The sequence below is a fragment of the Helianthus annuus genome, chromosome 13 (genome assembly GCF_002127325.2).
Source record: "Helianthus annuus cultivar XRQ/B chromosome 13, HanXRQr2.0-SUNRISE, whole genome shotgun sequence".
In the NCBI taxonomy this organism is placed as follows: domain Eukaryota; kingdom Viridiplantae; phylum Streptophyta; class Magnoliopsida; order Asterales; family Asteraceae; genus Helianthus; species Helianthus annuus.
In genome coordinates this window covers 71,959,096-71,973,225 of record NC_035445.2, presented here as the reverse complement: position 1 = coordinate 71,973,225, position 14,130 = coordinate 71,959,096, and the positions used below count along the sequence as shown (strand labels likewise).

Below are 14,130 nucleotides of genomic sequence, written 5' to 3'. Positions count from 1 at the left end.
AAGATCACCTTCAACATAAGCAACTAGTTATTAAAGTCATTAATACAAAACCAAATAAAAAGTGCAAAAGATTAAAAATAAAAAGTATTATACTAAACACTTGTCTTCACCAAGTGATGTAAGAGACTTAGGCAAACATGGCCTTGATTGTCAAGAACTCTTACGATCAATCTTGGATCCCGAGACGACTCACACACTCTATGATGGACAATGGATGATGGTGGTGGATGATGGTGTTGTGATGGTGGTGGGTGGTGGATGAAGTGTGAGAGAGGTGGTGTGCCAAGGGATGAGTTGAAATGAAACCAAGCACTCCTATTTATAGGCTGAACAGAAGGCTGGGCACGGCCCCGTGTCCGCTGGACACGCCCCCGTGCCTGTCTCACACTCTCTCTCTTCATTAATTGTAATTCGCAATTACAATTAATGCGCCTGCTGTACTTTCGCCACGCCCCCGTGTCCACTGGACACGGCCCCGTGGTGGGCAATAGAAGCTTCTATAGGTTTGTCTTTTCTGCTGCTTCTTGGGCACGGCCCCGTGCTGGCTAAGCACGGGGCGTGTTCAGTCTTCTACCTTCTCTATTTTGCTTGGGAGGATGCTGTCGAGGGGTCGGGCAGTCCACTTATGTTCCTTTTCTTGTATTTATGTTAGATTTAGCTGTCTTTTTGCTTCTTTTGTGAATTTGAGCTCATTTAATCCTGAAAATACAAAAGGAAGACAAAAATATTCTTTTTCCAACATTAGTACTTAAAAAGGGTTAGTTTTATGCCTCATTTGATGTAATTTATATGTTGCATTTTACACACATCACCAATCATGCCAGTATTTTATGTGATCGAAAGTTAGTACAGTTAAGTACACCAAGTGGTGAAAAGATCACAATCAAAGGAGATAAGCCAACCCGATCGACAAAATTCATCTCTGTGATGAAAGCTGCAAGTTATGGAAAGAACGGAGGAGGAGTATATATGATTTCCATAATCATTAATACTAAAGGAAAAGAATTAAAAGATATTCCTCTAATATCTAAATTCTCAGACGTTTTTCCAGAAGAGTACCTGGATTACCGCCTGATAGAGAGGTTGAATTTAGAATTCACCTAATACCAGGAACGGCACCGATTGCCAAAGCACCATGTCGATTAGCACCAGCGGAAATGCAAGAACTGAAGAAACAATTGGACGAACTTCTTGACAAAGGTTTTATACAACCAAGCTCGTCACCGTGGGGAGCACCGGTGTTGTTCGTTAAGAAGAAAGACGGATCGATGCGTATGTGCATTAATTACCGAGATTTGAACATAGTCACGATTAAGAATCGGTACCCACTACCGAGAATCGATGATTTGTTCGATCAACTTCAAGGAGCTCGATTCTTTTCTAAGATCGATTTACGCTCGGGATATCATCAACTAAAAGTACAGGAAGAGGACATTCCTAAAACTGCTTTCAGAACGAGATATGGTCATTATGAATTTACCGTCATGCCATTTGGTTTAACCAATGCCCCAACCGCATTTATGGACATGATGAATAGGATATGTAGACCTACCTGGATAAATTCATAATTGTCTTTATAGATGATACTCTAATTTACTCTAAGAGTAAAGAGGAACATGCAGCGCATCTGCATACACTCCTTACATTGTTGAGAAAAGAGAAGCCTTATGCTAAATTCTCAAAATGTAAATTTTGGTTACAAGAAGTGCAATTCCTTGGACATCTGATCAAACATGAAGGAATTCATGTGGATCCCATAAAGATCGAGGCGATTACTAAATGGAAAGTCCCTAAATCACCAACGGAAGTACGAAGTTTTCTTGGACTGGCAGGATATTATAGACGGTTTATCCGAGATTTCTCTAAAATAGCCATTCCATTAACTAAACTGACCTGCAAATCAGTTAATTTTGAATGGAGACCAAAACAGGAAGAATCATTTAAGATTCTTAAGCAAAGGTTAAACTGCGCACCCATACTCGCATTACATAGGAACTGAAGACTTTATAGTCTATTGTGATGTGTCTAAGCTAGGATATGGATGTGTGTTGATGCAACATCAAAAGGTTATAGCTTATGTCTCTAGACAACTTAAGAAACATGAAGAGAATTACACAACCCATTTACTAGAATTAGGAGCCATAGTTTTTGCCCTTAAGAATTGGAGACACTATTTATATAGAAATAAATTTGTTGTCTTCACCGATCATAAGAGTTTAAGGTATATATTTGGGCAAAAAGAATTAAATATTAGACAGAGACGCTGGATGGAAATTCTTAGTGATTACGATTGTGATATCCAGTATCATGCTGGGAAAGCTAATGTAGTAGCTGATGCTTTAAGTTAAAAGTATAATGAAAATCCAAAAAGAGTACGTTCTCTCAGATTAAATCTACAAGTAGATTTAAATGATCAAATCAGAAAAGTACAGGAATCAGCAATCAAGGACGATGCTGAAAAATTAAAAGGAATGATTAAGGAGTTAGAACAAGGAACAGATGGAATTTGGAAGTTCCATAAGAAAAGGATGTGGATACCCGAACAAGGAAACCTACGCCACAAAATTCTGGAAGAAGCTCATAAGTCTAAGTATCCGATATATCCCGGAAGTGATAAGATGTATCAAGATCTAAGGAAGAATTTCTGGTGGATAGGAATGAAAAAGGACATAGCAAATTATGTTGCTAAATGTCTAACTTGTTCACAAGTTAAAGCTGAGCATCAGAAACCCTCAGGATTGTTGCAACAGTTAGAGATGCCAATATGGAAATGGGAATTGATAACAATGGGCTTTGTTACCAAATTACCCAAGACAAGAAAAGGAAATGATACAATCTAGGTTATTGTAGACAGATTAACCAAATCTGCTCATTTCTTACCCATGAAGGAAACTTTCAGTATGGAACAGTGAGCCAAGCTATATGTAAATGAAATAGTTTCATTACATGGAATTCCTCTATCTATCGCATCTGATAGAGATAGCCGTTTTACTTCTCATTTTTGGACAAGTTTCCAAAAAGTAATAGGAACCAGGTTAAATATAAGCACAGCTTATCATCCACAGACGGACGGACAAAGCGAAAGGATAATCCAGACTATGGAAGATATGCTTAGAGCCTGTGTAATTGATTTTGGAGGAAATTGGGACGACCATTTGCCATTAATAGAATTTTCCTACAATAACAACTATCATACTAGCATTAATGCTGCACCATTTGAAGCACTTTATGGACGAAAGTGCAGAACTCCAGTATGTTGGGCAGAAATTGGAGAAAAGCAATTATCTGGACCAAAGATAGTGCAGGAAACGACCGATAAGATAATTCAAGTCGCGGAAAGACTAAAAGCAGCACGAGATCGTCAAAAGAGTTATGCAGATAACAGACGGAAACCTTTAGAATTTCAAGTAGGAGATAAGGTACTATTAAAGGTTTCTCCATGGAAAGGAGTAGTCAGATTCGTTAAAAGAGGAAAGCTAAGCCCAGGTATGTCGGGCCTTTTGAGATTATTAGAAGAATAGGACCTGTAGCCTATCAGCTACAACTGCCAGAGGAAATGGCAGGAATACATGATGTGTTTCATGTATGTAATCTCAAAAAGTGCTTAGCAGATGAATCTTTAGTGATACCTCTTAAGGACATAGTGGTAAATGAGAAACTTAAGTTTATCGAGTAACCCGTTCAGATTGAAGATAGAAAGATCAAGAACCTCAAACATAGGAGACTAGTTCTAGTAAAAGTGAAATGGGATTCAAGGAGAGGACCACAATACACTTGGGAACTCGAGTCAGAGATGCAAAGGAAATACCCACACCTGTTCAAGTAGATCTCAAGGAGGAGATCCAAAACAAGGTGGGGAGGATATAACAACCCTCCTAGAACCCTTCGGCAGTCGCTCGCGGGGCGTGACTAAGACCACCTTGGTCTGTTGCGGGCCGCGACTATCTTTGATTGTCGGGCAAGTCATGGTGCCACATGGCACGTGACTCACCAGAGCTAGAGGGCAAGTCATGGTGCTCAAAGCTATAGTCGACACACGGTTCCTCGCGGGCCGCGAAGGCCTGCTCTGTCTTCCTTGCGGGGCGCGAGCCGCCCTAGTCCAGCCTATAAATAGGGGTCGATCAGCTCAGTTGCAAATCGTTCAAAACTTTTAATTCTCTCTCAACTTCTGAATAGCTATTACTATACCCGGGCATAATACCAACCGTAAAACGAAGCTCTGCCTCGTTGTAAGTACTATAACCCTGCTATTACCCTACGCGATCGATTTAGGATTCCGTAATGCATGTCGGCTCTGCCCTACTCATTCATTGGAATTCTGTCTTGTGTGTACACCCGATTGATCTAGGATTCCGTTATGCATGTTGGCTCTGTCCGACTCAGTCATTGGAATTCTGTCTTGAGTTGTACGGTTAATGTGAATTGGGTTATTTTACTAACAAGTGTGCATTCTTTAATTTTAATAGATAATAATCAGGAGAATCACCAGGAAGCCATAGTAGTATAACGTAAGTCCACAATGTAAGTGCATTCACTTTTTCTCACTATTTTAGAGTAATTTGTGAGTCAAAATGTTTTACCAAAACCTCAAATGTTTTCAAATACAATTACATTGTTTAAGTTTTTGTAATTATACAATCACTGCCAGTATTATGGGGTTTGTATACAGTGACGGGTAGTTTATAGGACAACCCTTGAGTGTTATAAATGATAATTTAACCCCACATTTATCCATGTAATTGTCTAGAATTAGGTAACTACGGTTGTTTGTGTTTCAGGTACAAATGGAGCTTAAAAGGGAAGGAATTTGGAGCATCAATAAAAAAATAAATTTTTGGAATTGAAGAATTAAGAGGATAGCATTATAGAGGACGAAATTACGAGAACGTAGGCGAAAACGGTGAAGAAAACGGAGTTGAAACGAAAAAGTTATGCTGAAAACAAAATTTCATGCTGAAGCCTACCGTAGCTTACGGTAGACTCTCACAAAAATTGATGCCGTAAGACAGTTTAAATCCACCGTAAGCCATTTTAAGCCACTGTAAGCTATGGTGGCCACCGTAGCTTACGGTGGAGCCTGCGAAAAAAGTGTAACTCCCCACTTTTAAGGTGTTCTGTGGTGTCTTTTCATTGGCAATCATTGTGGGACGTTTTGGAGCAGTTCTTTGGGCGATTTCTAGTGTTTTTGGTGCTTGAAGACAATTTCCAATCATTCGGTTTGTGTTTTTAATTGTTATGTACATTGAAACTTGTGTGAGGATGATGATTCAAGCCATGAGTGGCTAAACTCTTGATGACTATCTTTGGTTGAAGGTTTGTATTAGACTTTATGCTTGATTTCCTAATTTCTAGAATAACAAACTTTGTCTTTATGATTGTTTTTTATGGTGTGTGATTGATTGTTTGTAAATTGTTGATTCTTATGTTAATCTAATTTGAAACCATACATTCTTGGTGTCGTTGGCAATCGAGATATCATGGGTAGAATTAAGATTGGGTAAGGGTTAATAGGTCATCGGGTAACAACCTCATGTTCTAGGAATCTGAGTACTTAGTTTCCTTTTATCACAACAAGTAATCACACATGAACTATGTCTATGTAGTTCTTTCTAGTGGAATGATAACATAAACGTCGAAGCAAACCGGAAACTAAAGATGGTCATTTGTCTCTAAATTGTCTACAAACCAAATTTTCATTTTGCAATTAGAATAGTAATTTTAGTTTTTAAAACTCAATCAACCAATCCAACACTTTAAATTTACTTTCATTGCAGTTAGTTTTATTTTAGTTAACTTAGAGAAACGTTTAAATAGCACATTTTCCACAAACTCCATGTGTTCGATACCCACTTACCGCTATCTATTTAGTAGTAATTGGATTAAATTTGATTGTGACCACGACAGCACGTCAAATTTTGGCGTCGTTGCCGGGGAGTAGTGCGCAACGTGTGTCATTTTTTATCTTTTGTAAGTTTGTTATTTTTCTGGGTTACGCTGGGTGTGTTAGTGTGCAGGTATTTACAGGTGCATGCGTACTAGAAGCTCTCACAAGCTATCACCGTCGGCATTTAATCCAGAAATTGAGCGAACTTTGAGAAGAGACAGAATTTTGCTAAGAAAAAGCAGAATCAGCGGTTCACCAACAACACCTACTACACCATTTACACCAATCAGATACATGAATCCACCACCACCTCCACCTACTACGGGTGAATCTACACCACCCTTTATACCATCTTCAACACAACCATCACCAAATACTACCACTCCTGCATCCACACCAGAAATCAATCCAACCAACACTACCTTACCTGAGAACACACAGTCTAAATACTCCTTCAGTTACAACCCTACATCATCCGCTGTTCCAGCTTATTCAATATTTTTCCCAACATCCGGCCAACCATCATCATCACAAATACCACCACCTAATCTATATCGAACCGGTCCATCCATTATCCATTCTACTCCATTCCAACCAAGAGTGCAATCTCAACATACTTCGGGAGTAAGACAAGATGGGTTCGATGATCAGTTTGAGGATGACTTTGTGGGTTATGATGAAGAAGGATACATGTATGGGGGTGATGGAGATCAAGGGGAGTTTGCCTATGTTCAATGTCAAAATCAAAGGATGTCAAGTGTTGGTGGGATTCCTCAACAACAAATTATACCTCAACAATTGCTACCACAAGGTCCACCGGTGCAAAGACGTGTTCAACAACCTCATGTGGGGCCGAGATTTCAACCACCTCCACAACAATTTGGGCCTCAACGAATGCAAGTTCAAAGACCAATGGGTCCTATACGTCCAAGAGTTCGGTTGGGGGTACCAAGAAGACATCTTCGAGAGAATGCAAGAGGTATAGAAGCACATTTTAGACCGGTGATCACTCATAATCCTTCACCAGTAGTTATCCCTCAAAATGATCAAGGGAGGACATTCGAAGTTCGAACCAATTCGTTACAAAGTTTGCCAAAATATAAGGGTCTAGTAACGGAGGAGCCTTATTTTCGTTTGGAGGCTTATGATTCGATTTGCAACACTATTGGGGGACAAGGATTTTCGGCCGACAATGTCAAATTGGTGTTATTCGAATTTTCCTTAGAAGATAAGGCGAAAAAGTGGTTCTATACATTACCTTCGGCATCTATTTATACATGGGCGGAAATGCAACAAATCTTTTTGGATGAATTTTATACCGCTCTAAAGACAAATCATGCTAGAAAAGGTTTGAGAAGTTTTCAACAACAAACGGGTGAAATGTTTCATGAAGCATTCGAGAGGTTTAACATGATGATAAAGAATTGTCCTCATCATGGGAGAGAGCTATGGGAGTTGCTGAATGCTTTTCATGAGGGGTTATGTGCCGAAGATGCTCGCGACTTAATGTCGGTCACAAATGGCACTTTTGGCACAAATTACGAGCATGACGATTGGGAATTTTTGGAGCAAATGGCGGTCACATCAAAAAGAAAAGCTCAAGCATCAAGGAGAGCACGACCAGCCATTACCCGACCTCAAGTGCACGCGGTAGACGATGGTAATGTTCAAACTTCTAATCAAATTTATGATGTTTGTGCGCTTTGTAATGAGTTAGGACATGCGGCTGAAAATTGAGAAGGAGTGGAAGGGCAATATGAGGAGGTGAATGCATTACAAGGGCAAGGGGGTGGTAGAAATTACAACATGAATTCTAACACTTACCACCCCGGTTTGAGAAACCACCCAAACTTTAGATATGGAAATCCCTCAAACCAAGCTAACCCGAATTTTCAAGGAAGTCAAGGTAACTTTGCTCCACGCCAACCGTTCAATAATCAAAGTGGGTTTTGGGGTCAAAGTTCTTCTGGTGGAAATGAGGTCATGGAGATGCTCAAGGCAATGCAACTAGAGATGCAGCGAAGAAATCAAATGGATGATGTTTGCATGCAAAAAGATGAAATCCGTGACAAAGCTATTCAATCGTTGACCACTCAAATGGGTCAACTTGCAAGTGACGTGGCATTATTGAAGAAAGCAAAAGGTCAATCACCAAGTGACATGGTGATAAATCCCAAGAACACAAAAAGCATTAACATCAATGTGGTAAGCACCGTTCCAAATACTAAATTTAATGAAACATTGCTAACTTCTTCGTATCAAGTGAATTCAGGTTCGGAAAAAGATGACGAAGTCAAGAATGATAAAGAGTATGGAGCGCCAATCGTGCCTATCTGAGTGGGGAAACTAAAAATTCCTCGTGCATTATTGGATTATGGGGCGAGCATGAGTGTGTTACCAAGTGATCTATATAACATGTATGATTTTGGTCCGCTTCAGGATGTAGACACCATGGTGAGTTTGGTGGATGAAAGTTGGAGGCGTCCACGGGGAATTGTTAAGAATGTTATGATTTGGTTGAGAGAATTCGAATACCCGGTGGATTTTCTGGTCTTAGATTATGCTACTACCGAAATGGCGTCACAACAAAGGGTGATTTTAGGTCGACCGTTTCTCTATACAGCAAATGCTCAAATCAACTGTAGAGACGGGATCATTACTATGACCGAAAAGAGCCGTAAGTTGATCTTTGATGTTTAGACGTGGATTATTAGTTATGAGTCCACTGAGGGGAAGGGTACCGAATCTAATGGTCATATGAAAAGCATGTGTCAAAGAATGAAAACGAATAAACAACCGGGTCGTGAAGAAAAGTATGAAGATTCAAGCAGGAGTGTACGTGATTTTCCACCGAATGAACATGAGATGGATGCATTTTGCTCAATGGCACGAGGAAATGATGGAGATGATAGAAACCGCTTCTTTGAGCCACCTTAAATAGGGGTGGCACGGTCTGGCTGAAGACCTGAAAACTTAGCGCTGCTCGGGAGGCAACCCGAGGTTTTTCACTGATCTTGTTATTTTTTTTAGTTTTCTACGTTTCAGGGCCATGGCAACACTCAAGTGTGGGGAAGATGTGCGGATATTTGTGTGAAGGTGGTGATAGGAAATTGGATCATTTACAATATCTGTTGTGTCAAACTTCACCAGGTCAACGCACTTTTTCCTTAGTATTGTTATGTTCTTTAGCTTTGAAATATTGGTGGTTAGTTTGTTTACTTTAGTTAAAAAAAAAGTTTGAATGGGTTTTAGCGATCAATTCCTTTCAAAACCATACATTGGGGTCAATGTATCCCAAGTGTGGGGATGGGGGAAAATTTTGATGGTTTTCAAAATTTTTAAACCAAGCGAAAAATTGTTGAAATTTGATGTAACACCATGCAAAAACATGTCCAATTATGTATAGACACGTGTCCAAAACTCTAAATATGTGATAGATTGAGTTTGAAGGACTAAAGTTGACAAACAGTGAAACTATGTGTACAGAGGAACTAAAAGTGTCAACATGCGAAACTTAGGCCTCTGAATGACTATACGTGAAGAATATATCCTTAAACGAGTGATCAATTGGATATAAGAAGCCGTTTGTGAAAATAATCGGAAGATTATAAAACTACAAGGGTTAAACGTGTCAACATGTTAATTCTGACCTCTGAGAGACCTTTTAACGAAACCGAGGCTTCAAAATATTCAAATATACTCTCAAGAATAAGTGATAAAAATTTCATGTGGTTTCGAGATCGTTAAGCATGTTTTCAAGACTTTGGGCCATAAGTGTCAACTTGATGAAACTTGCATTCATATTGATATTTAACGAACCCGAGCCTAACGAAGTTAGTTTGTACATCCTTGAGCCTCAACAAACCAACTACAAGGGCCTTACATGTCAACATTAAGGTTAAAAAGGGTTTTAAATGGCCAGGGACTGTTTCTGCCATTTCAGAAAATGGTTTAAACTGGACAGCAGGTCTACGTGGCCCGCGTAAGTCCCCTCTTCGGCGTACGCGGCCCGCCTGAAAACGTCCAGCGCAGAAAAATTAGGACAGTTGTAGGTTATTCAAGTTTAACCGCCTCAACCTCAATATTATCGACTCTAGGGGCTGTATGTCGTTTATTTCATCAACTAGGACACCTGGGGTGATCCTAGGATGTTCCTTAACAGGTGTGAGTGATCTATGATCTTGCAAATTGCTATATAAAGGACTCTAGTTCTAAGTTCATAAGCACACTTCATTTGCAACATCCCTTCAACCAACTTCTGGAGCTTGCAATCAATTAGGAGAAGATTCCAAGTGTAGAAAAGACAGCTAGGACCATTAGTAAGCTTCTAATTACTTGCTTAGTCGTTTTAATTAGCTTAATTAGCGAAAAGTCAAACTTGTTGTAATTTAGATTTGACTTTCGTTTTAATCACATATGGACCAGCCACTGATCAAATTGAAAGTGGTTATGGAACCATATTAAGGTAGGTGATTAACCCTTAAAAGGGCACCTCCTAATTATCTTGTTTGACTAGTTAATTGTCGGGTCAAACTAGTTTGACAAAAAGTCAAACTGGACAGAATGTTTGAAAATGAATTAAACTGATATAACCGAGGTTCTAAATTATATTTTAACATTCTAATGACTTGGTAATTAATAATAGAACATGTTTTATCAGTCCTAACCCGGCAATTAACAGTCTAGGGTCAGTTTATAACCGAAAGTCGCAAAAGCTTGACTTTTGCTTTGACTTTCAGTTCTAACCCGTTCAAGCTTAATTCTCCCATGTTTTAAGCTTCCATTAGGACCACATTACTCAGTAGTATAACCCTCTGAAGTTATATTGCATGAGTCTTAGTGGTTTGAATTAGTTGCTCTTGATCGTTAATATGCTTAAAAATGCCATAAACGCCCTTTTGACACACAAATGAGATTTTTAGCAATGTGAATGGACAAAAACCTTTGCTACTGACATTTAGAGTTGTCCCAAAAATTTGACATCAGTTTGAGGTATAGACTAGGAGTTATGCTCAATAGCGTAATTAGAAAGCCTTTTATTAATTAAACGGCGTAATTAGGATAAAGCCAATCTAAACCCGATTTTTGATACCAAACTTTTTACCTACTGATGTAAAATAATATTTTGGGATTTTTGAAGATTTTTATTTATTTTTAGGCTGAGCATAACATAGGATTATAGCTTTAATTCGGTAATTGTCGGTTTTACCCTTTTCATGCATAAAATGAGTTTTACATAACATTTTGATGTCAAACTTTTTGCTACTGCTTTTATATGATAAATAAAATATTTTGAACTCTATAATCTAATCCAAAAACTCAGATTTCCTATTTTAACCAGAAAATCGCTTAAAACCGACTTTTAAGCATTTTGGGCATATAGTATGAGTTAAAACTATTTTTGGCATATAAAACTTATTACCTACTGATGATATAAGTTAATTTATGTAATTAAACCGTAAGCCAAAGTTTTAAACTCATAATTTTAATTTTGACCTTTAAAGCTCATGTGAAATTACCAAAATGCCCCTATGGTGCATAGTTTGATTATAAAAGATAAATTTCACATATATAAAATACCCTACTGTTATAACTTATAAAAATACATATTTTTACTGATTAGCTCAGACCTGAAACTCAGTTTAATATTTAAACTCTTTTATGAGCATTAAAATTACCAAAATGCCCTTATGGGACTTAACTTGGTTTAAATTACCTTTTGGGCATATATGTTAACATCTTACTGATGTATTAACATATTTTGTGCATAATAATGATTAAGACCTGTATATAATTTATTTGGTTACCCGCTACGCGTTTATGCATTCGGATCGGTTTATGTGACTAGTTTACGTAAAATAGCCGAAACGGGCTTAACCTTGTCATTAAATTCTCAAATTCCAGAATGTGTTTAGTTTACCCATATTATACAAGTATCCAAGCTTGTCGGGTCTAAACCACATTCTATTCCGGTCTCTGCTTAATCTAGCGTTTAGGACCGTAAGGTTTCCTTCTAGCTAGCCGGTCTAAGTCCTTGACTAAATTAAAGACCCGTTAGCATCCTAATAGGTAATAAACCTTCTATACAGATTAAATAGCTTCCGGTAGAAGGTGCCATCAAAAAGCTTTAGGATTATACTGCTAGCACAGGTAAATACTTTTAACTTATTTCCCCTTATACGGGCTTGGGATATGGTATTATAATAATACCACTTGGTCGGGTATGAAATCATTTAATCGGATTGTGATTAATAAATTGCATAACCCGTTTTAATCTGTTTTGTTTGATAACATGAACATTGGGGGTTAATTCGACCGTGTCCTGGATATCCTCGGCTCATTTCATTTGAAAATGGCCATGACCTATGCACGGGGTGTAGGCATACACCTGACAGATGCAAATGCTAAAATATAAACCCACATGTTGGGGATAACTCCTTTGTGGGTTCTATAAGTGGTGAGTCGGTTAATCACGACCGGCTTCCAACCGGCCCCAATTGTATGACAAACATATAAATCTGTATACAAGATTATTTTTACATAATTGTCCCAAGTTATAAAAGATTTGTGCCATGGGCACTTAAATCAATTTTCATAAATGTTTTCAAAAAGAGTCAGTTAATCGTATTTACCAGGTTATACTGACGTATTTTCTAAAGACTGACTGACAGGTACCTCTCGTAATAGGCTGGAGCTATTAGGTGTCTTAAGAGGATCTTGCAAATCCCTAGATACCTGAAGTCTATTGTTTTTGTTTCTTTGTACTTTTATGATCCGCCTGTGGATCTTATTACATTCAAGTCTGTATATTCATTTACTCGAACACTCAGACATTATGGTTTGTAATAGTTTAATCACCCAGCCTTCCGCTGTGCTATTATATTGTGTGTATTGACAATGATGATATCAACTACGTCACGATACTCCCCACCGGGCCCACCGATAATATGTGGAAATATCGGGGTGTGACAGGTTGGTATCAGAGCCAACGTTGAGTGAATTAAACACTAACCTTTTGTGTTTAATCTCAATGACACAATAAGCACATTCCTTAGACTCTCGAGTCTAGGCAAATGACCTAGGATTTATTCTTAACTTTCCTTTGCTGTTTATATTTTATTTTGTTTTGTTTTACTTGTTTTGACAGGAGAAATCAGCTACAATGCCGCCAAAAGTTAGGGGTAAAGGAAAGGGTCCCATGCGAGGGGGACCATCAGCAGGACCTTCACATCGACGCACCCCATCTGCGTCATTTTCCAGTTCTTACTCTCACAATCTGTGGGGTCACTCTTTTGAACCAGCGAGACACTCTGTCTCGTTGAGCTCCTCACCTTCATTCCATCCATCATTTGGGCCGCCTGTCCCAGACGAGCCCCAGCATTCGCAACATTCTCAACACTCCCATCACTCCCATGAATCTCACCAATCTTACCATTCGTTGCACTCTCATTCCTTTCATCATTCGGATTCTACCTACTCCCCGGCACAGTTCAATCCGAATGATTATGTCAACAACTTTTTGGGCTACAACCCTTTGGGCCCTGAGGATCACTTTTCTCAGGAAATGGAGATGGACGACGACCCGGACCCAGAAATGCAAACTGGAACACCGGACCACCCAATTAGCATCTCAAGCGGTTCCCCATTTCAGGGATCACCGTACCGTGGGCCCGATTCATACCAAGAGAGGAGCGCATATGATTGGTACTTTACTCCTTCGTACCATAACTCTCCTGCTCAACCACCTTTGGTTGAACCCCAGCTTCAAGCAGTTTCACCTCCACCACTACCTGTTGAGGAGTCGCCTCAACAGCCACCTCAGCCACCTCCCAAGCCTCCGAGGCGAAGGAGGAACGCACGAATATCTGTGCGAGGAGGACCTCGTTTTAGTTCTCCTCAGGGTTCAAGTTCTTATCCTCCTATTCCCGAGGACCCCCAATTGGGTGGACCCTCAAACGCGGTGCTGGAGATCGATCCTCCACCAGCTTCTTATGCACCACCATAGCCGCCAATGGGTTTCGACAACCCAATCCCAACTTACCCAGGTTCTTCTGGGTACAACCCTTTTGAAAACCCATCGGGATATCCATCGGATTATGGAACTCATGATCCGTACCTTACAGCTGCAGAATACCATCATTTTTACCCTTCTTCTTACCCTCCAGTTTATCCAACTGGATACCCAGTGCAGGGTTATCAATACCCACCTTACCAGCAACCTCCTCCTCCCCAGCAGCAGCAAACTC

General features: G+C 39.4%; 1 protein-coding gene and 1 non-coding gene across 2 annotated transcripts; one reads left to right on the top strand and one right to left on the bottom strand.

The window, feature by feature from the left end:
• Nucleotides 1–7,219: 7,219 nt before the first annotated feature.
• Nucleotides 7,220–7,326, bottom strand: LOC118486187. The gene has a single exon (XR_004878042.1). It is a non-coding gene; the product is annotated as a small nucleolar RNA R71 (small nucleolar RNA).
• A 5,720-nt stretch (nucleotides 7,327–13,046) lies between these two features.
• Nucleotides 13,047–13,889, top strand: LOC110901037 (extensin-like). Its single transcript, XM_022147893.1, has one exon. It carries the CDS (start codon nucleotides 13,047–13,049, stop codon nucleotides 13,887–13,889), a length of 843 nt encoding a protein of 280 aa, XP_022003585.1.
• Nucleotides 13,890–14,130: the final 241 nt, after the last annotated feature.

Bases quoted from the DNA above. Each gene is read 5' to 3' on its own strand.
- LOC110901037 (XM_022147893.1), top strand. From the start codon at position 13,047: ATGCCGCCAAAAGTTAGGGGTAAAGGAAAGGGTCCCATGCGAGGGGGA.